Source organism: Hipposideros armiger, unplaced genomic scaffold (assembly GCF_001890085.2).
Source record: "Hipposideros armiger isolate ML-2016 unplaced genomic scaffold, ASM189008v1 scaffold_98, whole genome shotgun sequence".
In the NCBI taxonomy this organism is placed as follows: Eukaryota; Metazoa; Chordata; class Mammalia; order Chiroptera; family Hipposideridae; genus Hipposideros; species Hipposideros armiger.
This window is the reverse complement of record NW_017731448.1, coordinates 1,605,217-1,630,531: the sequence shown is the minus strand read 5'-3', so window position 1 is coordinate 1,630,531 and position 25,315 is coordinate 1,605,217. Positions and strand designations below refer to the sequence as shown.

At 44.6% G+C, this 25,315-nt stretch overlaps 1 protein-coding gene across 1 annotated transcript in view; it reads right to left on the bottom strand.

Moving 5' to 3' along the window:
• The window catches only part of MYO10 (myosin X), a 102,836-nt gene that overhangs the window by 9,424 nt on the left and 68,097 nt on the right, over positions 1-25,315 (bottom strand). Inside the window, exons 19-31 of the mRNA XM_019646214.1 lie at positions 19,758-19,864; positions 18,693-18,926; positions 18,329-18,374; positions 16,306-17,163; positions 15,339-15,462; positions 12,498-12,741; positions 9,942-10,037; positions 7,465-7,558; positions 6,269-6,324; positions 4,348-4,490; positions 3,898-4,092; positions 2,735-2,892; positions 213-336 (exon numbers count right to left, since the gene is read on the bottom strand). Coding sequence (XP_019501759.1) covers positions 213-336; positions 2,735-2,892; positions 3,898-4,092; positions 4,348-4,490; positions 6,269-6,324; positions 7,465-7,558; positions 9,942-10,037; positions 12,498-12,741; positions 15,339-15,462; positions 16,306-17,163; positions 18,329-18,374; positions 18,693-18,926; positions 19,758-19,864 — 2,479 coding nt within the window. The remainder of the gene's footprint in view (positions 1-212; positions 337-2,734; positions 2,893-3,897; positions 4,093-4,347; positions 4,491-6,268; positions 6,325-7,464; positions 7,559-9,941; positions 10,038-12,497; positions 12,742-15,338; positions 15,463-16,305; positions 17,164-18,328; positions 18,375-18,692; positions 18,927-19,757; positions 19,865-25,315) is intronic.

Genomic DNA, 25,315 nt, shown 5'->3' with positions numbered 1-25,315 from the left:
CCTTTTAGGATAATAATCCTCACCTCACTATAACCAAATTTTGAAATCCCTGCTTTTTGTCATGAATCTGAGTATAATTTACCTCCCCTTTCTCCCCCCATTTATGATGACTAAGAGAGTCTTTAAGACAAATGCCATTATGCTAAAGCTAAAGAACAAACAGGGAACATAAAGCCACAGTGTTGCGAGTCCGCGCAGAATTCGGGGCTTACAGTTGAGGTTTATGTCTCCGTACGGCAGGGGCAGGAGTGGGGAGTGGAGGGGGTGGTGGGTATGGCGGAGGATGGGGTTCCGCTTGTAAATCTGCTCCACCACGTCCGAGTTCAGGCAGTTCTCCTAGAAAAGAAAGGAGCCATTCAAGAAAGCCAGCAGACACATCATAAAAAACACACAAGCACCTGCAGTCTCCTACACGGGGCTCTTTTTCAAGAGTCTAAAACAGCTGCAAGCCCAGGAACGGGCGTGGGAATCCTGCATTCATCATTTCCAGCACGAGCAGACCCACAGTCTGCATCTGAAGACAAATCGCAAGTGCATGTTATTCTTTTTTTTTTTTTTTTAGCTGAGCCATTCTGTCATCTGTTGGCAGCTCAGCGGCAGCTCAGCTCAGGCCGGGAATTGAACTGGCGAACCTGTTGCTCAGAGCTCGCACTCTTGAGCGAGCGAGCTCTTAACCAACTGAGCCACTCGGCTGGCCCAAGTACATGTTATTCTTAGACAGCTCATTCTCTGCGTTGTAGCTGCATATTATTTCCCCATGTTATTTAAAACTTTCCCCCCGGAAATCATATAGGCTTAAAAAAAAAGCAACGTATTTCCCATGTATAAGACGCTCCCATGTATAAGATGCACCTTAATTTTGGGGCCCGAAATTTGAAAAAAAATGTATTACATAAAGTTATTGAACTCAAGTTTTATTCATCATAAAATTCATACAACTCCTCATCACTGTCAAAATTCCCAACCATTAGCTTATCCTCTTCTGTGTCTGATGACGAATCACTGTTTTCATATATTGCCTCGTCCTCAGTTCCATCTATGGCATTTGAAATCTACAACCACTGTATAAGACGCACCCAGTTTTTAGACCCCAAATTCTTCAAAAAAAGGTGCATCTTTTATGGGGAAATACGGTATTTCACTGTTCTCTTGCTAATTATCTAGCCATCAATCATTTAGCCAAACCATGTACCTTTATCTATAATTAATTAAACAAAGTGTTTTGCTAGTCCTTTAATTGGCCTTTTGTATTCTCTCTATACCTGGAAACTCAAACATTAGTATGTTGTTAGTGAGACTGCCCCCATCCACATGTCTGCCATCTCTTTTACTCCTACAATTTAAAAGATTGTCTCAGAGAAATTCATCATGTATTTATGCTGCTAAACTGTTAATGTGGAATGCAAAAAAGGCCAGTTACTTTAAATTTAGAACTTTAAATAAACAGAAAATTTGGGGAGAGGCAATGAATCATTCTATCCTGGCAATTTCATTTCCACTATTAAACTTTCAATAACACCCAAAAAAAACTTGCTTAATTATTTAAACAATTCTGTATGGACTCAATGAGGACAACTTGTCTAGTTTATTAAAAAGCATTGTTTCCTATTTGGAAAATTCTACTATTCCTTTAATATCGGATGTCAAATTAATTAAGAGAATACAAGAATAGACACAGTTTTGAAGAGGAAGTTTGGCTTATGGGTGTTTTCACTCCTTTCTTGAAAGAAAGCTTTTTAAAAAATGTATTTTTAAGGCTAGAAATAAAATGATTAGGTCCAGCATCCTGGGTTCCAAGGAAAGCTTTGCAGAGACCGAGAGAGTAACTGACTCAGTGGAATTTAGGTCCAAATATCTAAAAAATATATCACTTTGGCATCAAGAGGCCAATGTAAATTGGGTGGGTAATCACATGCTACTGACATATAAGACCCTCTTCCCACCGTTGCAAAGGCAGAGTTTGCCTCCTGGACCCAATTAGCTAATTTCCTTTGACGTATATCAGTGAATACCTGTCTGTCTCACTATCATTCTGGCAGCTCTGCTGTCACAGCTCCAGCTCTTTCCTTTGTATTGGAAATCTACCTGGGATAATAATTCCCAGACCTGGTCCTGTGTCAGGGACTGACCAGCTAGGTGAGCAAGACAGCCAGAACATTCCACGTCTGTTTCCATTCCCAGAAAATGAGTGCAGTAAACCTGATGCACGGCCACCATTTATGTGCGTTCATTCATTCAAAACACACTTACTGAGCAACTTGTTTTGCAAACAGCAAGTTCTAATTTAATACTGTCAGTGTTGGTCCAGCGACTTGGGGAGAACTTCGGTGAGTCTGGAGGCACGTGACACAGATTCCAAGTTTTCTAGACCAGTCAGGGCTTTTTATGAATCTACTTGTGCAGCCTAGGAACTGTATAGCCACAGGTCACCCCACGCCCATGACGGGAACCCTAACTCCACACCTCAGACCACCGCCCCTCTGTCTACACAGCCCAACCATCGGGTCGGCCTCAGCAGCAACATCGAACACCTCCCTAGAGACAAGGTATTTTCAGTGTAAAATTTCACTTACAATCTTGTATTTAGATTCCTAAAGGCTGGAAGAGGCAAACACAAAATTAACCAAGAGTTTGTTTTGATCACAGACTAAAAATAGAGCTTGACTAATGCTGACGTCTTGATGTTTCAAGGGTGAGAATCTGTGAGATACCACGAACCACCCTGACACCTCACCTTGATGTCTTGAATCAGCTGCTGGGTGGGGGTGTCAATCGGGGCCTTGGTGTCAGTCACATTTTGAATGGCGCTGGACCACCGGGTGGCCTCATTGAGCAGCTTGGTGTAGAGCCGGTAACAGTGTTTCCGTCCGTACACGGTGACATTCCAGTAGCCTGCAACAGCGGCATTGCACACACGTCAGCGTCAACACGTGGCCAAGGCGACATTCTGGCACGGGAGTCCCAGAAAGCCAGCACCATTAGCAGCCTAAGTCATCCACACCTGAACCCCTTTAATCGTTCTTTAATTCAGTAAATACTGGCTGAATCCGTACACGTGCCTCGCCCTGTGTTGGGCATCGAGGTATCCAAAAGACACGAAAAGTTTACAGTTGAGGGAGGAAGATAAACATAAAACGATAAACCCAGAATTAAATGTAACACTGTCATATTTTACTCTGGGAGAAAAACAAACTAAAGTCCCTTTCGAGGCTCTGGAACAAGGATGAAAACTTCCAGCAGATTTCTGACTCTTTCTCCTTTCCTGTTTCTCCTGTTCCTTTCTTAGACTCCTTTAAAAAGAAAACACTTAGCTAATCGAGCAGTGTTCAAAAAAAGCTGTAATTTGGAATGGAGTCACAATATTAAAAACATGCAAATATTTTTTGCATGGAGTAGCTACATTAAAAAACCAAAACTAGCAACAGACATCAAAATAAACCACCTAGAAACATTTTTAAAATAGTGAAAAGGGGAAAACAAAAAAACTAAGCTTCCATGACTGCTTTTTATTTTACTAAGTTACGTTCACTGACAGGACTTATCTTTTTTTAGGTTGCATTATGACTCTCATGGTATAGTAATAAAGGAGATGAAACACAAGCATACAAAAATAAAGCTTCCTGTAGGACAATCTTTGTCTGTTTACATTTTATTGTCCTTAGAAGACTCTGCAACTCCATAAATCCAGGCGTCTTTACTGTGGTTTAAATACTAAGTGTTCATACAGCTAACCGCAGACAGCCTCAGAAGATACATCAACCAGAAAAAGAGCTGGTTCTTGAAGAAAAAAGTGCAGGAATCTCGGCAAGAACCTCATTCCTTTGCTCTGAGCAAACCCAGAACAACTCCTATGGTTTGACGTGCATGCAACGTTCCCAAGCACACCACCCTGGTTACCTGTCTCTTTGAAAATCTTCTCATCCGGAGGGACAACTGAGCAGAGGCTATTGAGAACCAAGGTCCCCAATTTCAGAGCATTCTTCTCCGAGCTCTTGTAGTAATCCAAGGAATTGTGGGTTAGCACAAACCACCGCTTTTTCAGTTTCAGGGAAGACATCTTTGGGCTGTTTTTGACTTCTTTGTGCAACCACCCTGGAGAGAAAGATGAAAGTGTAAACTGGAAACTATGAAGAGACACACCAAACACCAGGTAACGATTTGCACAATGCTTATTATAAATGGGCCGTATTCCTACAGATTTGCTAGAAATGACCACGATTTCTCATTTAATGTTTTTAGCAAATCCGAGGGTCAAAATTACTTGGAAAAGCAGCTCAAAAGGGGAATGCTGCAGGTTTCTGTGCAAACAGGAGTTCGTGAGGAAAGGAAAGCACCGGTGGCAGTCACCTCTCACGATGAATTCCTGGCCCTCCACCCTGGCGTCCCCCTTGGATCGCTGCAGCAGTGTTATCCAGTGGTGCATCTCCTCGGGCGTGTCGGCATTGCAGTGCAGCACCCGGTTGGCCGTGATGATCACAAACGAATTGGGTCTGAGCGACAGGGCGAGAAGGAAGCAAAGCCTCTTAGCTCTGCTGACGACAGCATCACCTCTGTTTGAACCAAGCCTGATGCATGGGTCATGGGGATAAAAACTGCAGTGCTATTTGTATTTCACGGGCAAGGAAACCTTGCTTCTTTTTGCAGGGTTTTATGCATCTTTAACCTTTAAACTTGGAGCGGCCCATTCTGAAGGGGAAACATTTCTTCATGCAAAACTTTCCAGATGAAACTCGATTCCGGGAAGGCTAAATAAGGTGACCGTGGGGGAAAATTCTGTTTGGATGCCTCTCCAAAGTAAATTTGTTTCTGCCTCTGGGTGCTGCCTTGGATATTTCCATGGGTCGGTAATGAAATGTCAGACACCAGTAATAGACGAAGATCAGTAAATAGGTGTAAGTGGAATATCTTAAATACACTTGGTTATGCCTGCTACAAAAAGCCACCTGGGCCCATCTTTTCAACACAAGCTAACCAGGGTCCATTTCCCAGTCGGGGATAACATAATCCCGGAAATTTACTTTCCCCCCTCATCATCTTTTTCTTTGTCTGGTAATGAATGCCCTGAGTTTCTCACAGGCCCTTGCTCATGCTAATTCTTCTACCGAACCACTTAAGCTAGTGACTATGAACAATTTATTGCAAGTTTTCAAATGTTCACTGTAGTTAAGTGTTCCAAGGAAAAGGAAGATGAACCAGATTGTAACAGACAGGGAAAGACAGGTGGTCCTTAAAAATAAAAGCAAGATCTTACTATCGTTGGGACGCGAGCCACGATGGGCCTACTTGAGGAAGAAAGCCAGCCCGAGCAGGGATGGGGAGTGTGAGCATGGTTCCTCACATGCCCCGCCGGCTGGAGGGTAAGGGTTTAGAAGAAGAACGACAGAGATGCGGTGGGAACCTGCCCGACCGTCAGAACAAACATCTGGGCTTTGATTACGGACGTAACACACATGTATTACAGGTTCCTGAGCTGCGGGAGTAAGACGGGGCAGGGTAAGTGCCAGAAACGGAGGGTCTGCGGCTCAGAACGGCCTTCACCAACGGTGGGTGATGGAGACACCAAAACTCAAAGCTGCCGAGTAGACACTAGTTTTGCCGTCACTTTGAATACGTTCCTATTCACTTTCTAAAGCAGTTACTGAAGGCAGGAGCCAATTTGATTCTTACTCAGGATTCACAAGCAGCAAAGGAAAATAGAGATGAAAAAAGACAAAGGTCAGCCACTGGATACAAGAACTCCTCAGGCCATCTCGGAAGATGACACGCCTTCAAAAAATAAAACCCAGCAGCGCGTTCTATCTTAAGGGCACAGAGTAGGAAGACATGTCAAGGAAAATGCCTGGGGTTTAATTTATGAATACTTTATATATAAATAGCCATCAAATTATTTTTTTAATTCATTATTAAGTTTAGAAAAGGGAATGACACCCTTGCTGGAATACCATTTTCCTAAACAGCATTCTCCTGTATGAATCCCGCATTTGTCCTGCCTCCAAATGAAGAATATTTGTCTTCTGTGTGCTCTTTAATTGTCTAAATTAGGTTTCCACTGTCTCCCCCATTGCCCCCCCACAAAAAGACTTCCCAGTGATGTAAAACTGGGTACCAAGAATGAAGACTCTAGATTGCTGGGGTTGACCGGGTGGGAACACACAGCCTAGAACCATTTCACAGCCCAATGAAGAGCAAAGTGGCCCAGACGCAGGGGGCGCTGTGAGCACGTGCAGGTCACTTAGTCACTTTTGTTAACAGTCATTTCTGGGCTCACCTATCGGGGCTGTCAGAGGCACACACGGAATCAATCAGCCCCACATCCAAAGTGCCCTGGAATGGAGCAAAAAGTAGAGAGAGTGAGATATTCACCAAGTACAGTGCACATTAGCTTAATATTCCCAGATGACGACCTTCTAAACAGGCAAACAAAAAGGCTCCTTTCTGTGTTCATTGCAAAATAATAATCTAAGGAAGGTTCCCCTTTGTGTTGAGAGTACACACAGGGCAACGGCTGCCGTTCACTCAGTAAAAAAATTATAAATTAATCTTTTGTCTTTTTCTCAAACTACCTTCAGTGAAGAGTGTTTACAAACTTCTTTCAATAGTACAAGTGTTCTGGGGCCGGCCGAGTGGCTCAGTTGGTTAACAGCACGAGCTCTGAGCAACAGGATCATGGGTTCGATTCCCATATGGGCCAGTGAGCTACACTTGAGCTGAGCTGCCAACAGGTGGCAGGATGGCTCAGCTGATGAGAGCACGTGCTCCAAACAACAAGGTTTCTGGTTCAGCTCCCACATGGGATGGTGGGCTGTGTCCCCCCACACCCTTCCAACTAAGATTGAACATGGCACCTTGAGCTGAGCTGCCGACAGGCGGCCGGATGGCGACTAGACTTGGAGGTGAGCTAGCTGCGCCCTCCACAGCTAAGACTGAAGGACAACAACTTGGCAGTTGCCCTCCCCCAATTCCCCAACACTGTTCGCCTTCCCCAATTCCCCAATTAAAATCTTTAAAAAAAAAAATACAAGTGTTCTGATTTACACCTGGATCTGTCACTAAATTTTCTACTTATTCTGCTAAGAAACTTCGTTTGATGTTAAGTTCTTCTGATGAGGAAATACAACTTTATTTCTAAACTTTGAACTTTATCTGTGTACATGTCTGGGATAATAGGAAGACAGAAAGAATACAATTAAGAACTCGCTCAGTCCTTTGAAGAGACGTGTAGTGCGCTTCCATGATTTCCTAAAAATGGGATTTTTCTTTTGTTCTTTTAAGGGTTTGAGATGGGAGAATGGGAATGTGTTACTACTTATAAGTTTCTATAATTGATTCAATTTTCTGCATGACTTTTAACCAAAATATTCCTATTTTTCTCTTTATTATACTTTTACTTAAAGAAAAAAAAAAAGTCTGTCTAGAAATCCCCAGCCGCCTGCACCCCCCGCCCCCCCGCCCATGCTTACATACCACAGCATTTTGTGGGTTTGCCTGTTCATCGTGCATCTCCCGGATCTCCTGGTCCGTGGATGCGTGGACCTGACTCAGCACACTGAACCACTGGCTGTGGGAAGAAGACAGCAACTGTCAAGGAGTGACCAGCCTCTGGATGTGCAAAACCGCGGGGCCCTTCTCCACACAGAAAATGGCGTTTCCTCTGAGCAACTCGGCTTTTTAACAACTCAGCCTCAGGGGTAAAGGCGGGTTTCTACTACCAAGGAGCCAAGTTAGAATAAACAGCCAAAGCACCTTTAAGTACCATCGGTTGCCATTTTAGGTCACTGGGAAGACCTTGACTTCCAGGTCCCGCAGACCTCTATAGATACCAAATGATGAACATGAGTTCCTAGAGAACCTGATAGAAAAAATGAAATCCTCAGTTCTACCCAGAACGCTTACACGAAGGATCTTTCCTGAAGGTATTAGTCCCAGCCTGGGGAGCACCAACGGCCTTTTCAGCTTTGATTCCAAGGCGAGAAGGCCAATAATGTACGAATGCCACCGCAGAATGGCCACTTGATGTCGATTTTCCCTACTCATCCCTGATGGGAGGTCTACAAAAATGAATTAAACTACAGGCGAGCAGGAGCTGGAAAACAGTTGCTTGAAGTAGAAAGTGGAAAATTTCTTTGTCCAGGGAACTCTTCCATCTTCATTTCAAAAGAATTTTTTCTCACTTCCGTCAGAATCAGATAATAAAGGAAAACATGTCAACCCCAGAAAAGTCAAGCAAAACAAAAGTCATGGTGTAACTAGAAATTTCAATAGGAGGAACATGACCATGAACATCCATCTGTCCGTCTGTCCAGCTAACATTTATTACGTGGCTACAAAATATGAGAGGTACCCAAGGTGAGAATGACGCCAGGACGCCCTTCCCCGGTAGAGGTCTAACGAGACGTACACACACTTCTAAGTAAAGCAGAGGAGAAAATACGTGGTAGGTACACAATGGGACATTTAAATAAAAAAGTAACACCTATATATAAAGGCTAAGTCACGTAAGTTATTTATAGCAAAAGACAAAAATCTACCTTCTGTGATTCCTGACAAAAATGTGACCAAGAGCTTGAAAATATGCACATATATAGACTCTGAGGTGAGACCAATGGGAACTTCTAACATGAATTGGCTTCGTCAATTCTGGTTAACCCAAAGGCAAGACTCCACTCATTGCTTGATTTCGGCCACTTTTGAGTTTCCCCCATAAAACACTGGAAAACGCACACATTCACGACGTAGGCCCCAGGAGACGATGCACATACAGAAATGAAATTTGCTGTGCTTTCAATCTGTACAGGGGACACCATGAAATTTACAATTTTTTTCCTCCTGAATTAAGAATAACTTGGAATCTGAAAAGGAAATTTTAAAAAAGTATTCCACTGGTCAGGGGAAAAAGTCCTTGGCTGAAATATTCCCAATGTTATATTTAGCAGGTTCATTATGGCACAAAATGGACAGGACAGCGGCCCGATGCTGGGCCTGTAATTCAGCTGGAGAGCTGTGGGCATTCCCTGGACCACAAAAAACCCACACGTGGTCTCCAGGAGTCCCAGACAGAATGATGAGGCTATAATTCCCGGTTTGCTTGTTTTTCCAGTTTGTGTCATAATTTATGGGTCTAAGCAGGATTTCAGGCTGTTCCCATGGGAAGAATTATTTTCTTTGCCCTGAACGCTGCCATCATAGTGCTGTGTCAACTCAGAAACATTCAAAGGACAGGGGTAACAAAAGGCCCTGAGAACTCACTAGAACAGTCTAATGGTTTCTGAGCTGAGAAGTAGAAACATAGGCTGAAGGATGTCACCCTCAGTTGGAAGACACTCTCTGGCGTTGCTGAGTGGCTGACAGACATCTCCAACATCACCCGACAGACGCGCAAAGCAGCAGAAAGCATTTTAGGATATTGCCGGAAATACAGTAAGTTCTCTAAGTGGTAACTAACTCTTCTATCCTATCACACTCTTCGACATCAAGACCGTGAACACCCACCAACGGTCACAGCACTCTCACTGGTTTCAACGCCAGTGGTCATCACTCCTGCTTTTTTACTCCTTCAGCAAACACAAGCTGTTCCCTTTCAAAGCTCAGAAACATCCAGAGGGTAGGCTTTCAGCTGTGTGTCGCTGAAGTTTACACGTGCTGCTGATGACAATAAAGCCTGAGCAGGGGTGACAAGGGGTCTGTTGGGTGACATTCGAAGCTGGAAAACCTGACCTGTGTGCTGTACGTGGACACATCTGCCCAGTGACATTTCCCAGGGGACAAGAGTACACCAATCTCTTACAACTCACAGTCCTTCAACCATTCTACCAGAAAACCTAACTAGGAAACCAATTACAATCTTTTCAGAGCCAGTGGAGCAGACAGTGTTCTGGGTGACACCCAGGCCCATGCAGGAGAGGGGATGTAGTTATGATGACGGCGACAACACAGCACCTCACCTGGCATCTTCCGGGGACTCGGCGATCAAGTGGAAGGTCCTATCGCCCATAATGATATCGATCCCGTTCTCTTTGCTGGTGTTATCTATGATCTCTCTGCAAAGGAACAAGAGCACCAAATGCAATTCAGGAACACAGAATTCTTAACAACAGGCGAGAAAAGCAACGTCACCAAACCGATGCTTGAGTTGGACATTGTAACTGAAAAATCAGATCCTAATTCAGCCTGTTTTCTTTTTTTACAAACGGTGATCACTGTGTCCTCTAGGGGGAGCCAGGCTCCTCTCTGCTTCAGAGAGAGATGGGCTGCTGGTGTGGCCAGGGGTTACCTTGACTTCTCCAGGGAGGGGCCCCTCTCTTCTCACACAGGCCCACCCCAGGACCCCGGAGGCTTGGGCAGTAGCCCCCACTCCAGCCTGCACCTTCTCGTGGTTCCTGTCACTGCTCTTCAATGGAAGGACCCCCACAAGGGGACTAATCTGACCCGAGCTCTTCCATAGCTCATCACAGCTTCCATCACGGCTTGAGGCTTTGACTGACACCTGTGACGCACATTACTTCCATGGGGGTTCTGGGGTAAAGAGCAGGATTTGGACGTGTCTCTGAACTCAATATCATCTTGCTCTTGACCCAGCCCTCCCTAAACAACCCTCGAGGTTTCAGATCGGTGGGCCAGGCTAACAACATCCGGGGTAAAACCAGATGTTAGGATGGACCCAGAGGTGGTACTATAGTTGATGAAGAAGGGTCTTGGGGATAAAGCCAGCTTGTTCTGACAACTGAAATAGTACAACTGTTCACAGTAAAACATTCATTTCACATCTACAAAACTGAGCAGCCTAACTGGTTAGGAAAAATAAATACCATCTAAGCTTACAGCTAGCATCACTGCGATGGGATAAAATATTACACAAAAAAAATCAAGACGACGGTAATTCATCGAGTGGTCTGTGGCCGGAGAGAGGTGAGCAACGGGGATGGAGCAGCCAAGGGTCTGGCAAGGGAGCCTCTGGAGCAGGACGATAACCCGCAGGTCAAACTGTCCAGACCAGGTCCTGCTGGACCAGCCGCTTTGCCTCCTGGGAACTCAGCAGCCTTGTGTGTGAAACCAAGGGGTGAGACTAGGACGTGTGGCCGTGGCTCTGCGCCCTGGGGGACATTCAGAAAACACAGGCAGGGGCGGGCATCTCTGTGGGTGGGGCCCAGGGACTTGCCTTTGTAAAAAGCTTCCCTGGAGATGGGGGTCTGGAAGCTACCGGGTAAATAAGGCAGCATCTTCAATAACCAATAGAAAGGGAAAGAAACGGTGCAAGGGGCATGTATCCATTAGAAGACACGTGAGAGCTCTGTCAACTGAAAATGATAAACCACATTTTAGCAGTTTTCTAAATACCGGGGGTGCCAAAAAGATGTATACACGTGACTTGTATCCATCTTTTGTTGTCGGTATATATTGAGTATTACAATTTTAATAGTCTTTTCCTTTCTTAAAATGCGTATACATTTTTGGGCACCCTCTGTATATGTGGTAGCTGAAGTTTTCAGGGGAGTCTGGCTACAGATTAAGCTAAAACAAGTTTTATGCTTAGTATCTAGTTACCCAGCTGTCCCTAAACTCCAGTGATTTTCTGAAAACCTTAACTTTTAACAAAAATCACAGGCCCTCAAATGTTTTGGTTCTTCTATAAGAGGGTGGCACAAAAAGGGGTCATTTTGGGTTCAAAGGCCAGTGCTGTTCCTCTCACTGCTGAGAACAAAAATGGCTATACGCCCAACACAGGTAGGAGACAAATGATTCAATTCAAAACATACCTCATGGGTGAAGGGTGATTAGAAAGCACAAAAGCAACAACAATAAAAATGGGTGAAGGTGGTCAAGAGGTACAATCTTCCAGTTATAAAATAAGTCACAGGGATGTGACGGACAGCATGGTGACTAGAGTTACTTATACTGTATTGCCTATTTGAAAGGTGCTAAGTAAGAGAGTAGATCTTAAAAGTTCTCATCACAAGAAAACAATTTGTGACTGTGTGCTGATGATCGTTTTGCAATATATATACAATTGCCAAATCTTTATGTGGTATACCTGAAACTAAAATAATGTGATGTGTCAATTATGTTTCAATTAAAGACAAACAGAAAAACCAAACGTCTCCCGAATGGCCATCTGCTCCCTCGGTTGGGACTGTGGAAGAACTGAAAGCGATACGCTGACAGATAAAAAGATAGTAAGATTCACAACCAATCGTCCAACATGCACACCATAATTCCTGAACACAATCCACCCCGTTCCTTGCCTGTATGTCCAACTGGCATCTTAGAAACGAGAGCCAAATGTTTGGACGTAACCACAGAAAGTGAACTGCTCACAGATGAGGTTGCTTCCCAGATTCCTAATAATTTAATCCACTGACGTGAAGGACTGGGACTCATTCAGCACCCCCAGACGGCTGCTTCAAAGACCTTGCAGCAGCTGGCTTTGCAGGCAGCAACATAAACCATCACGCCACCCAGAGCACCAGCCCACCGGGCCCCGCCAGGGTTCCTGAACGTACTTCGCCGTCCGGACTTCCACGGTGCCCTTGAGCTTCTCCTCGCTGTCGTTCTCGAAGTACATGAGCTTGGACTGGCGGAGGACGAACCAGCGCTTCTTCCAGTTCCTCCGGGACAGCGTGGAGGAGCCGCCGCCTTTCTTGTGGAGCCAGCCTTGCTTCAGAGCCTCCTGCTTGGAGCGGAACCACAGGAAGGTTTCGTCCTTGAGGACGCACCAGCGGCGTTTCCAGGAGTTCATCAGGCCACCTGTTCCAAGATCGGGGGGGGGGGGGGGGGGGGGGGGGGGTGTTAAGAAAAGTCAGTCACACTGGTTGACAACATCAATAGAGGGTCTTAAGGTTCCACCTATCCTTAACTTTGCCCCAAGTGACCCCGCCTTCAGACACCCCTCAGTGAAGGATGACAGCACTGCTAGCTTGTGTTGGGGGGTTGGAGGCATTACACTAGCATGGCTGGATTATACGAGAATTTGGTCCCTTATTTACAGAGCAGTACCGGCTCGCTTCGATGAGAAATCTTGGTGAGGGGCTAACAGAAAGGAAAAGTAATGACCTGCCATTAACCTGACGGTGAGTCAAGGGCCACCGGGCAAGAACCATTTCTGTGTGTTTATTTTCAAACGCCCCAGAGGAAATTACTTTAAAATGGTGTCAAAGTTGACACATTCCTTCTTCATTTGGTCAACTGGGGAACGTGACTTATCGGTGATTTTGCAGTTTAGCAATAAACCAACTTACATAGGAAAATAAAACACGATTTTTTTTGCATCTTTTCCAAGAAAAGCATCATCACCTGAAAATGGTTTATATGTATAAGGTATACGATTTAGAATATGAAACGAAGACTCCAAACTGAATGGCGATTAGACCTAAAAAAATGTGAAGTTAGCTGTAGTTTATTTTATTTTTTTAGTTGAGAGAAATTAGACAAGGAGACAAAGATATTCAAATGTAATATTTTACAAGACAAAAAAAATATTTCTAATGCTCTTCTAGCAGGATAGTATAACTTAGTATTCTAGATCCCTTAAGGACATTTAAGAGTGACATCTTAACCACCATCACTCAAAAATCTGTTTTAATGTATCCACTGATGAACAGAATCTACTTCAATAATTTATTTTAAAATGTCCACAAGTTACTTTTTTGATCAGTCAGTAGTAAAAATAAGGGACACTTAAACACGGATACTGAAAGTAAGTATAAAGAAAATACTTTTATTTTACAGATTAGAAATAAATTTTTAAAGACCTTCTCAGATTAATTTCTCCAGTGGCTACAGAGCTAAATCTCACCGTGGAACAAGTAAAGCAATGACAACACTGCTTTGTTTTTGGTGTGCAGAGCGCGCTTGCTTCGTTGAACTATACAAACGTCTCCCTTTCTTGTGTCTAAAGCACTGCCTGCTCACCTGGCCGAGAAGTCTGTCATCACGCCAAGCTCCAGAGCTATTTCCTAACAAGCAGCAAACTTGCCAAGGATTACCAGAAATTTTTTTCCCTTTTTGATATGTGACTTTAATCTGGGTCTTTCAAACAAGCCCAGAGGAAACTGTAATACAAAGTTATTCTCTTGTCATCGTCTTTAAATGATAAAGGTTATTCCCGGTTGTTTCTGAGACACAGAGTACCACAGCCATCCATTCACTCTGTTGTTCTTATGTTATTAATGGGACTCGCTCCCAGCCCTCCCACCCCAATTCTGGGTGCTCTCTTGATGTTTCATCCATTAGAGAATTTGATTAATGCTATTAATTTCCTAACTACAAACACCTTTAGTGGGCTATGAGGCTGGTGAAAACTCATTTACGCTCATAAAATATAATCTGGAGGTTGGATTTTCTGCATCATGGTTTCTCTGAAAACTTTTTCACAACTTTAAAGACTTTATTAAAAATTACAGGATGCATTTACACAATAACTTTTTTTAAGAGATGAGCCTGCCAAAAACTCACTTGCTTACCTTATTGAGCTTTTAAAACTTTAATCTTGAAATTCAGTGCTTTGAATGTATCTTTACTAATCTTAGGTAAAGTATGTATTTTATTAATGTATTATTCCTAGTCTCACTTGTTTTAATCAGACAACTACACAATAAGTCAATGTCATAGATTATAAATAAGAGAGTCCAGGGAATTTAAAACTCCTGCAAAAAATTGGTGCATTCTCATGACACGGATTCAGAAGTTAGCGTCGATCGAGAACATGAATAAAGCATGTGTACAAAGACCTAAGTAAATAATTTCCAAAAGGTGTATGCGCCCGGGTCCCCAAGGATTAAGGTCCAATATAGTACAAAGTTTAACACTCAGCAAAACATACAACTATAATTCTCGTCATCACAGTAGGTGTCATGAGCAGTCTAAGCGAGGTGTGGCCCTCGCTCAGATCTTTCCTTTCCCCCACATACACAACGTCCTGCTAGGTTCTCTACTCCCAGGGGAGGGGAGCGTGCAGGGGACCATTATAACAGACTGCACTGACTCCAGGAGCAGCACATGTGTGAGATGTATGTATATGTGTGTGTGAGAGAGAGACAGAAAGACAGAGAGAGGAAAAGGTATAGGAGAACAGGGAGGAGAGAGAGGCTGAAAAATGGTGACAGTGGTTGTAAACTCTGTCCTAACACTGCATCAACTGAGTCACGGCAGCGTTCTTGCAGGTATGACCATGTCACCCGTGTCATCCATGTCATGTCACCACGGCTCCCTCCACGCACCTACAGAACCTAACACAAGGCAGGGGGACGTTCCCAATTCCCCTCAATCGGCCTCAGTGAAAACGAAATCTCAGTTTTCCATTGTCTTACCCCCAACCCAGGTGGCAGGGTGGTCGCAGGTCGTACCTTTCATGTATAGAAAACTATGGAAGTACGGCAGCGTGACACAGCTGTACACAGAGTCCCGCCGGTAGCAAAGCTCATCGTCTGTATCAAACCTCGAGTCAAAGTCCTCTTCACTGTCTTCAAACTGGACAAGAAGGAGACAGCCAAGGGTGAGCGAGAAAATCAGAGAGCAAGCAAGGAACATGCCCAGCGTCAATCGACACTGAAAAATAAAAACAACTGACAAAGCAGCAACATGCCCGTTCCTAACATTACAACGGAGTGGTCATAAAAGTCTGTAATCCTGAATATGGATTACAAAGCACCAATTTTTAAGGTGAAATGGTGCATTGCACGGATGCATGAAACGCCAGACATACTTTAACGCAAAGGCTATCTATGCTAAAAACAGCGCTGCTGCTTAAAGGTGTACTGTACTCAAACTATGCAAGAGTTAATTCCCCTTAAATCACTACGCTACAAAAATCTTCGAAAGTCAAGGCAATATTTAACACACGGGGCCAACAGGGAAAAAAATAAACATGAACAATAGATAAACCCAGAAGCTGGAAAGAGCGGGTTAAGCCTTTACCACCAGGACAAGACAGAACATCCTGCAGTGTGGACTGTGAAGCTACTAGAAGGGAAGTTCTCCAAAATGCCCTTGGCAGGCCTATCTCGTTCCAGTTAGGGTGCGGGCTGCAAAGCCAGAACAGACAGCCCAATCTCCACTGAAAATACCAGTTTCCTTAGGCTCCGGGCAAAAAGCGGTTTTGGGCTTTGTACTGAACCTGCGACAGACAGAGACATCAAGGCTCTATTTCCTTAATGCGATAGCTTTTGGAAAGACAGGGCTTTGAGGTCATCTCTAAGAGCAAGACTTCGGAATCTCGGGCGTGGACTGTGGGGGAGCCTTCATCCAAGTGCACCGCCCGCGTCCCCATCTCTGTGCAGGCGAGCCTGGGCCCCCAGGGGACCGCGTACTCACCGAGGACTGCGCCCCTTCAGAGCTAAACCGGTAGGCCCCGGAGCTGTTGTAGGTCCCCACGGAGCATCGGTAGTCTGGGGACCACTGGCTGCTGTAGGAGTTGGAGAAGGTCACGCTGCTGCCGGAGGTGATGGCGCCATCCGCATAGTCATCCTGGTCGTAGTCGTAGTCGCCCTCCGGGGAGGGCAGGCCCCCCGCGTTCTGGGGCATGCAGTAGGTGGGCTCCCCGCCGGAGGAGCCCTGCTCGGAGGGGGCCAGGAGCACGGTGCTGTCGGCGCTGGGGCTGGTGGGCACCACGGTGTCGTTCATGTAGGGGTCCTCCTCCGAGGACTCGTCACTCGTCCGGATGCCGCTGGTCCGCTGGTCCGAGTGGCCGTGCTCGCTCGGGTTGGGCGAGTCCTTGAAGGCGTCGTCGTCGGCCTCGAAGCCCTCGTCGACCTCCTCCTCCGGGTAGGGCTGGCTGAAGTTGAAGCTGGGCTTCTCCCCACACGCGGTCTCCGCCAGGTCGCCCAGCTCCGCCGAAAACTCGCTCCCCACCGACAGCGAGCGCTCGATGTTGCGGACGCACTCGTCGATCTCGTCGAAGTTGAGCGACTCCAGGAACTCGTGCGCGGCCCGGCACGCCTCGTCCTCCAGCCTCTTGAGCTCCTCGTCCCGGAGCTGCTGCAGCTTCTGCAGGGAGGCCTCGGTCAAGGACAGCTCCTGCCGCTCCTTCATGCGCTGCAGGTCCTCGATTTCCTTCTCCAGGCGGAGGATCTCTTCCACCTGTTTGTTTTCCTTCTGCTTCTCCAGCTCCCGGTTCAGCGCGGCTTCCCTCCGCCGCTTCTGCAAGGCCTCCAGTTCCTGCTGCTTCCGGGCTGCCTCCTCCTGGGCGGAAGAGGAAGGAAGACGTTACAAGGTGTCACTACCAAGGGCTGGCACAGGCATCGCTCCTCCTTTGCAGGGAAGAACCACAAGAGGTGGTGGTTTTGGGCTAAACTGTGTTTCCCCCGCAACTGACATGTTGAAGCCTCAACCCTCAGTACCTCAGGGCTGTGTATTTGGGGACAGCCTTTAAAGCGGTGATTAAGTTACAATGAGGCTGCGAGGTGGGGCCCTAATCCAATCGGACTGGTCTTTATAAAAAGAGGAGATTGCGGGCCGGCCGAGTGGCACGATGGTTAAAAGCTGGCTTGGGACGCCAGAGGGCCCCGGTTCGGATCCCACATATGAGGGCCAGTGACACTGCCCTCTACAGCTAAGATGCTGAACAACAGCTCAACCTGGAGCTGGGCTGCTGTGAGTCGCCGGGGAAGTCATGGGCTGCAGCCGCTGTGGCAGTAGGTTGCCATGGGCTACCGTGTGAAGCCTGCAGCCAGCGTGAGCGGCCAGCAGCCGCAGTGAGCGGCCATCTAGAAGCCGGTGACTGATCTGCCTCGCCCAGGAAGAGCGCAATGATGGTGCCAACTTGGGCCAGTGAAGCAACGTCCTCCACAACTAGACTGAAGAACAAAATGACAGCAACTTGTCTGTTCCCATCCCCCAATTAAAAAAACAAAAAACTTAAAAAAAAAGAAGAGGAGATTGGGACACACAGACACACACCAGGGATGTGTGTGCACAGATACAAGACCACGTGAGGACACAGCGGACATCTGCAATCAAAGGAGAGGGGCTGCAGAAGAAACGAAACCTGCCCACAACTTGATCTTGGACGTCTAGCCTTCTAGCCTCTAGGATTATGAGAAAATCAGTCTCTTGTTTTATCCACCCAGGCTGTGTTAATTTGTTACAGCAGCCCGAGCAAACTAATACAGTGGTTATACTGGCTTAGAGAAATTATGTCATGATTCACTCTAAAATCATACACATTCACTCATCTTCACCCAATGTAATGGGTTAGAAAGAAAGTGAAGCAGCAACATCTCTCCTAATGTTCTTCTTCCTACATCCTTATACTTTCAGTTTTGCATCCTGCGTCCAAGTGTTTGAAGTGGGAAGGAAATGGACAGACGAGATACCACACTGTGACAGCATTCTTCACCTGTTGGGTGCGGAGCTCAGCTTCTCTTCGTGCCTTCTCTCTTTCTCTAAAAACAGTAAAGAAAAATAAATGCAATGGAAAAAAAAATCCAAGAACCACTTTTCAGAGAGAGCTAATTTAAAAAAAAACAAACAAACACCTTTGCTAAAGACAACTTAAAAAGCATGAAGGAAGGGTGAGGTCTCTTCCCTTGGGAACATACCCACTTTGTGCACAAAATAAAAATACACACAGAACTGGGAATTTTATATTTGAGCCACTCGTAGGGTCAACAGCATCCCCTGGGAACTCTTGCTGGAAGGATGGATATTGAGCATGAAACTCAAAAGGTGTCCTATTTTCATTCGAGGAAGAGGCGCTGTACCTTTCCTCCTCCTCGCGTCTCCTCTTCTCCTCTTCTTCCCGTCTCCTCTTTTCTTCCTCCTCTTGTTTTTCTACCAGCAGCTGTCTGTACAATCTCCGAGCAATCTGACCTCTGAGTTGCTTCTGGAAAACTATGGCTGCTTTTCTCATGTGCAGAAACCTCCTCCTCAAAAGGAACGCTCTGTAATTCTTCTGTATGACCACCACACAGCAAAGGACCTTCCTATATTGCTTTCTGAAAATGAAAACAAAAACACAGCGCAACAGAGTAACTGTTGAGGTAATGAGGCTTTGAGCTCTTCAAATGCGTTTAACAGCTGCAAGACAAAAGAACAGGGCCTAGTTTGGGAAGATAAGCTCTTCAGAGAGAGGAGAGCAAAGGAGGCCCCTTTGGGGAAAAAGCAGAAGAAAAACAAGAGAATAATAACAAACAAAACTAAAGCAAGAACCCTATCATATCTTGGCTAAACAAATACCTAACCCCTAATGCTAACGTTGAAACGTTTGGCAGGAAGCTGGGTTGTAAACAGGACCAAGAGAGATTTGCTCTAGTCTCCTATTTTTATGGGGGTGGGAGGAGATCTTGCTATAGCAGGACAGCTTTGTACCGCGGACAATTTAACAGTGTGAGGTTTCATGTGGCATGCTGGTCCGCAAAGATGGGCAGAACCCAAAGGCACATAAAAAGAAGGGGGCCTCATTTGCCAAACACTGGAAAGTGGGGCTTCCGTGGACCCAATGAGATAATACCAATGTCAACAGACAAAATACCAACGTCAACAGCCCAGGCCGCCTCTGGCTTCAGTACATGACAAAGATGAACTGGTACACAATTTAAGCATCTCAGCACAGTCCCCTAATGCTATTGTTCTAATTGAGATGTCAGGAGCCCCCTTTCCCACTTTTTGCCCAAGCAAGCTAACTAGGCATCTGGCACCGCTAGTTAGAGCACTGAGCTGGGACTCTCCTTAGCCTGGTCCTCACCCTCCATCCAGGTCTATTTAAGAAGAAGCCACCACCAGGTGGCTCATACTGGGGAAGGCCTCCTCCCTCCTATGATCCTTACCGTGCCAAGTAGCCCAAGACGTGGGCCCGGATCACCATGGCTGCCCGAGTCACTTCCTCTTCCCGCCGCTTCTCCAGTTTCTGCTCCAAGGATTCTCGAAGGAAGACCTGCCCAGGAGGGAGTGACATGTCAAAACCAAAGAATGTGGCTGGTAGAAAGCAGGCATCTCTGAGTCAGAGAGATCTTTGGGGATAAGGCACTTTTCTCTCTCGTTTGCTCGAAACACATACAGCCATGCAATGCTTCTCAAACTCCCTTTGGGGAAGGGCCTGTTGAGTTTACTTACTTTTTTAAATTGAGGTATAATTAACATATAACATTGTGTTAGCTCCAGTTGTACATAATGATATTTGTATTGTCAAGAAAGAAAAGTTTGCCCATACCCTTCTTAGTTCTTTTAGTTGGCCTAACAATTAAATTGACACAAGGCAGGTTAACAGGATAGAAAAAAAATACACCAATTTAATTACAAACATATGGCGGTCTCCCAGAAATGGGACCCCTGAAGTGACCAAGGCAGGCTGCTTATATACCACTGTTAGACAGTAACAATTATTTGCAAAGATTAGACAAAACAAAGGGGCTAGTGTCGGGAGCAGCAAACTAATGAAGTAACAAAGTTTGTTCCCGCAGCTTTGTCAGCCTTGACTCCCCATCTCATGATCAGGCTGCCTTCAGTCCCCCTTCATTCCCCTGGTATAGGAGATTCATTTCCTCCTTTCTGGGGAGAAGGCGGGGGTCTTGGGAGAAGGCGGGGGTCGGAGTGTTTCTTTTTTTGTATCAGCTGTTTCTCAAGAAACTTTAAGTCAAAATAATATGCTACTGTGGCATATTTTGGGACAGCCTGTCCTGAGCCTCAAGTATCAATTGCAAAATGATCACAACAAGTCTAGTTAACATCTGTCACCACAGGTACAATTCTTTTTCTTGTGATGACAACTTTTAAGATCTACTCTCTCAGCAGCTTTCAAATACGCAATCCAGTATTGTTAACTACAGTCGCCATCCTGAACATCACATCCCCGTGACTTATTTATACTAGAAGTTTGTACCTTTTGACCCACCTTCGTCTACTTCACCCATCCTCCCATCCCGACTCAGGCAACCAGCAATTTGCTCTCTGTATCTATGAGCTTGGATTTCCCCCCACTTTGGTTTATATCCCACATAAAAGATCACACAGTATTTGTCCTTCTCTGTCTGACTTACTTATTTCACTTAACATAATGCCCTCAAGGTCCATCCACATTGTCATGAATAGCAAGATTTCATTCTTTCTTATGGCTGAACAATATTCCTGTGTGTTTGTGTGTGTGTGTGTGTGTGTGTGCACACGCACGTGAATCACAATTTCTTTATCCATACATCCATTGACGGATAGAGGTTGTTTCCCTATCTCGGCTATTGTAAACTATGCTGCAGTGAACACGGGAGTACAGACATCTTTCCAAGTTAGTGTTTTCTATTTTTTTTCTAATAAATACCCAGAAGTAGAATTGCTGGATCATATCGTACTTCTATTTTTAATTTTTTCAGGAAACTCCACACTGTTTTCCATAGTGGCTGCACCAATATACATTCCCACCAGCAGTGTGTGAGGGTTCCCTTTTCTCCACTTCCTTGCCAACACGTTATTTCTTGTCTTTGTGATAATAGCCATTCCGACTGGTGTGAGATGGTTATCTTGTTTTCCTTTTATTTTTTATTTTTTGTTTTTGCATTTCCCTGATGATAGTGATGTTAAGCATCTTTTCATATTATGTCTTCTTTGGAAAATAGTCTTTTCAGATCTTCTGCCTATTTTTAACTGGATTTTTTGCTATTGAGCTGTATGAATCTTTTATATTAACTCTGGATATTAACCCTTTGTGAGATATGTGATTTGCAAATATTTTCTCCCATGCAGTAGGCTGCCTTTTCATTCTGCTATTTCCTTTGCTGTGCAGAAGCTTTTTAGTTTGATGTAGCTCTACTTGTTTAATTTTGCTTTTATTACCTAACATTTTTTTTAAAACTTTCCATCTGTCATAGACTAAGGTATCTAATAGAAATATATTACTACAAGGAAAAAAAAAGGTTTATAAACTAAAAGTCCCATTTTAGGGTTATTATTAAGATTCAACAGGTATAAAAGGACTATGATATTGCTATCGCAGCTCATGAATACATATCTCATCATGGGCCAGGACAAATGGTTCATGGATTAGCCCCATCCTAAAATAAGTGTAAGTAACAAGAGATAGAGATACTCCTCACATTAAAAAAAAGAAGAAGAAAGAATGAAGGGAGAAAGAAAGGGAAGGGAGGGAAAGAAATTTTTTAAATGTACAAAATGTTACTTTGCTCTTACATAAAAACACTCTCTTTCAGTCCATTAAGTGATTATGATCAAAGCATCTTGGCTTCAAAAATTTTCATGCACATAAGAAACTGACATTACGAATGTAATTCTGAAAACTGAGTCTGAAATTAGAATTGAGTCATTGAAGCTGTATCTCAGTTCTGCCATCACAAGAATACTAGGACTGGGACTAAATGGATCACAGCCATTTGCTGGCCTGTTTCGGGAACAGGCTTCTTAATCCCAGGCTTGTCAAATAAGATAAGCGTGTCTGCCAAATGGCACGTCATATCAGAATTCCTAATTGATGAAAAAACCTTTTTGAAAAAATAATTTTGACCCTCCCTCAATCAAGCTAGCTTTTAATTATGCAATTTAAGTTTTAATACATGCATTAAGACGTTTTGAATTATTCCCTAAAAATACCAGTGCCAAATATTTTTATGCTTTTCTATTAACAGTTAACACAGGGCGTTTTAGTTGGGGGGAAGACTACATGACACCCTCTTTCACTCATGATTTTTTAATTTATGCTCCCATGAGTCACTCTGGCCTATAATAATGCATTATGTTCTCTTGATGGTACATTTTCCCGGACTCTATCCTCTTGACATTTGGGCAAAAGCAGCAAATAAAAAATCCTACCACATCTGACTCACAGCCTTACTTATTCCTGCTCTCAGTACCCAAGCATTTGTAAAACTCTACCACAAATAATTCTCCTAAAAAGTTTTTCGCACAATCCTCTTCCTATAATTGCAACTGACATGCTCTGTTGATGTATGAAGACATTGCATTTTTAGCACAAAAAAAAGGAAAAATAATTACTGTAAAGGACAGAAGCTGTAAGTGTAAAGCTCATTTGTTTGATAAAGAGTTTGCAGAACTATGAATCTGGTTATCAAAACCATGCATTAGAAGCAGTTTTCATCAAGACTGGACTTTAAAGAAGTATTCAAACTTCTCTTTGAGATGATATTTTGGTATTAAGAATCTTATTCTAGAAATCAAATCTTGGGGAAGTATGGTGGTGGTGATGGTGACATGAAACAAAGGTGTCAATTCTAAGGAGCAATGCATTTATTAGATGAATAAAGAGAAACCTCTATGAAGCAACAGCATCTTATACTTATCAGAAGACTACAGAACATCTTGGTTGGAATTAGAATCAGAGAAATACCTGCTTTAGTTTTTTACGCCCATTAAAAAGATAGCTCTCAGGCCGGCCGAGTAGCTCAGTTGGTTAAGAGCTCGCTCAAGATTGCGAGCTCTGAGTGACAGCAGTTTGAGTCCCGGCCCGAGCTGAGCAGCCGCTGAGCTGCCAGCAGGTGGCAGGATGGCTCAGATTAAAAAAAAAAAAAAAAAAGATAGCTCTCAGGCTGGCCAAGTGGCGCACTGGTTAAGAGTTAGTTGGTTTGTGACGCCAGCAGGGCCCCGGTTTGGATCCTACATGAGGGTCAGTGACGCTGTGCCCTCTACAGCTAAGATGGTGAACTACAGCTCGACCTGGAGGCTGGGCTGCTGTGGGGCTGCAGTGGCGCTAGACGGCAGCTGGCGTGCGCTTTCATGAGCTGCCATCCAATGGCCAGCGAGCGACTACCTCACCCAGGAAGAGGGCAATGATAATACCAACATGGGCCAGTGAAGCGACGTCCTCCACAACTAGACTGAAGAACAAAAAGGACAGCAACTTGTCTGCTCCCCTTCCCCGATTCCCCAATAAAATCTTAAAAAAAAATTTTTTTTTTAAATAAATAAAAAGATAGCTCTCTGCTCTGCCTATTAAATTTACTTCCACATCTTTATGCAGATTCTCCTTCACTATCCTAAAAGGCTGGAGTCAAGTGCTTTTAGAGACTGGAAATGCTTTCAGAGACCAGACTCAGCTTCATGAAGGACATCCACCCTGAATTTATGCAACGACACATGGAAAAGTGATGCCAGTTCTCCCGGTCCAGTGACGAGCCATTGTCACATCCCCATGTTCTCAGGACACAGGCCAAGATCGAGTCAGCATGACCCAGCTGCTGTGAACAGAGGTGCTGTCTTCGGCTCAGGAAAGAGCGGTGCCCTCCAGGGGCTGCGCTGAACTAGCCTCAACATGAACTAACATGAACTAATTTCACGTGCCTTTTTTTCCATCCTTAGATAGCTCAAGAGCCTATGGATTATTCTAGGAAGATGCCTTTATAAAAAATACCTCTTGCAGAGTTTATTTCCATAGAACAGAGGGAAAAAGTCTGGCAACGTAGTCCAGGTGATCAGAAAAATGAAATGTGCCAGAGTCACGAGGCAGAAGGAAAAATCAAAACCAGGAACAGAGGGGGTGGAGCAGCTGCTCGCATCCATCACCCTCACCTTCACTCCTCAGTGGGGAAATGTACCAGAATCTTCTCCACGGGCTGTTCTGTGGCGGTCTGGACAGGCCTCCCACCTTCTCTAGAGTACTTCCTCACCACATAGGAATTCTTGCCTTCCAAGGACTAAATATTATTTAAGCCAGCTAATTCAGACCTGGTGCCATGTGTAATTTGCTGGAAAGTCCAGATGTTCACCAGAGGTTAAAGCCTTAACTACAAAGACCTTCTGACAGCAATATGGACTAAGACACACACTAGTGGATAATCAAGTGCAACGTTGGTCAGTTAAGGTCAGAGTTATTTAGCAGACACAATTCAAATACTCTAATATTCACATTTACTTCCCAGAGTTTCTATGAACTGACAAGCTTCCACCCTACCTCTGCTTCCAACTGTTTGCTAATTACATTTTAACTCTTCCTTAAAGATTTCCTCTTCTTGGTGGCCGGTTAGTTCAGGTGGTTAGTGCATAGGCTCATAACACCAAGGTTGCTGGTTTGATCCCTGCATGGGCCAAGGAGCTGCGCCCTCCACAACTAGATTGAAGACAACTACTTGAGTTGGAGTTTATGGGTCCTGGAAAAACACACAGTTCCCCAATAAAATGTCTTAAAAAAAAAAAAAAAGATTTCCTCTTCTTGAGTACTTCCCTGACCATTTCAATCCATGGTGAACTCTCCCCTGGGGAAACTGTATCTTTATTCCTTAAAGAGATAATATTGTGGGATTTATCAGTTGTATGCATGTGGATGTCTGATCTCCCAGCAACACAGTACACTGAGGGCAATGCCCGTATCTTTAAGTCTGTATCCCCTGTGCTACAACACGCCTGGTCCCAAGCCTGGCTTGGGCCTGGT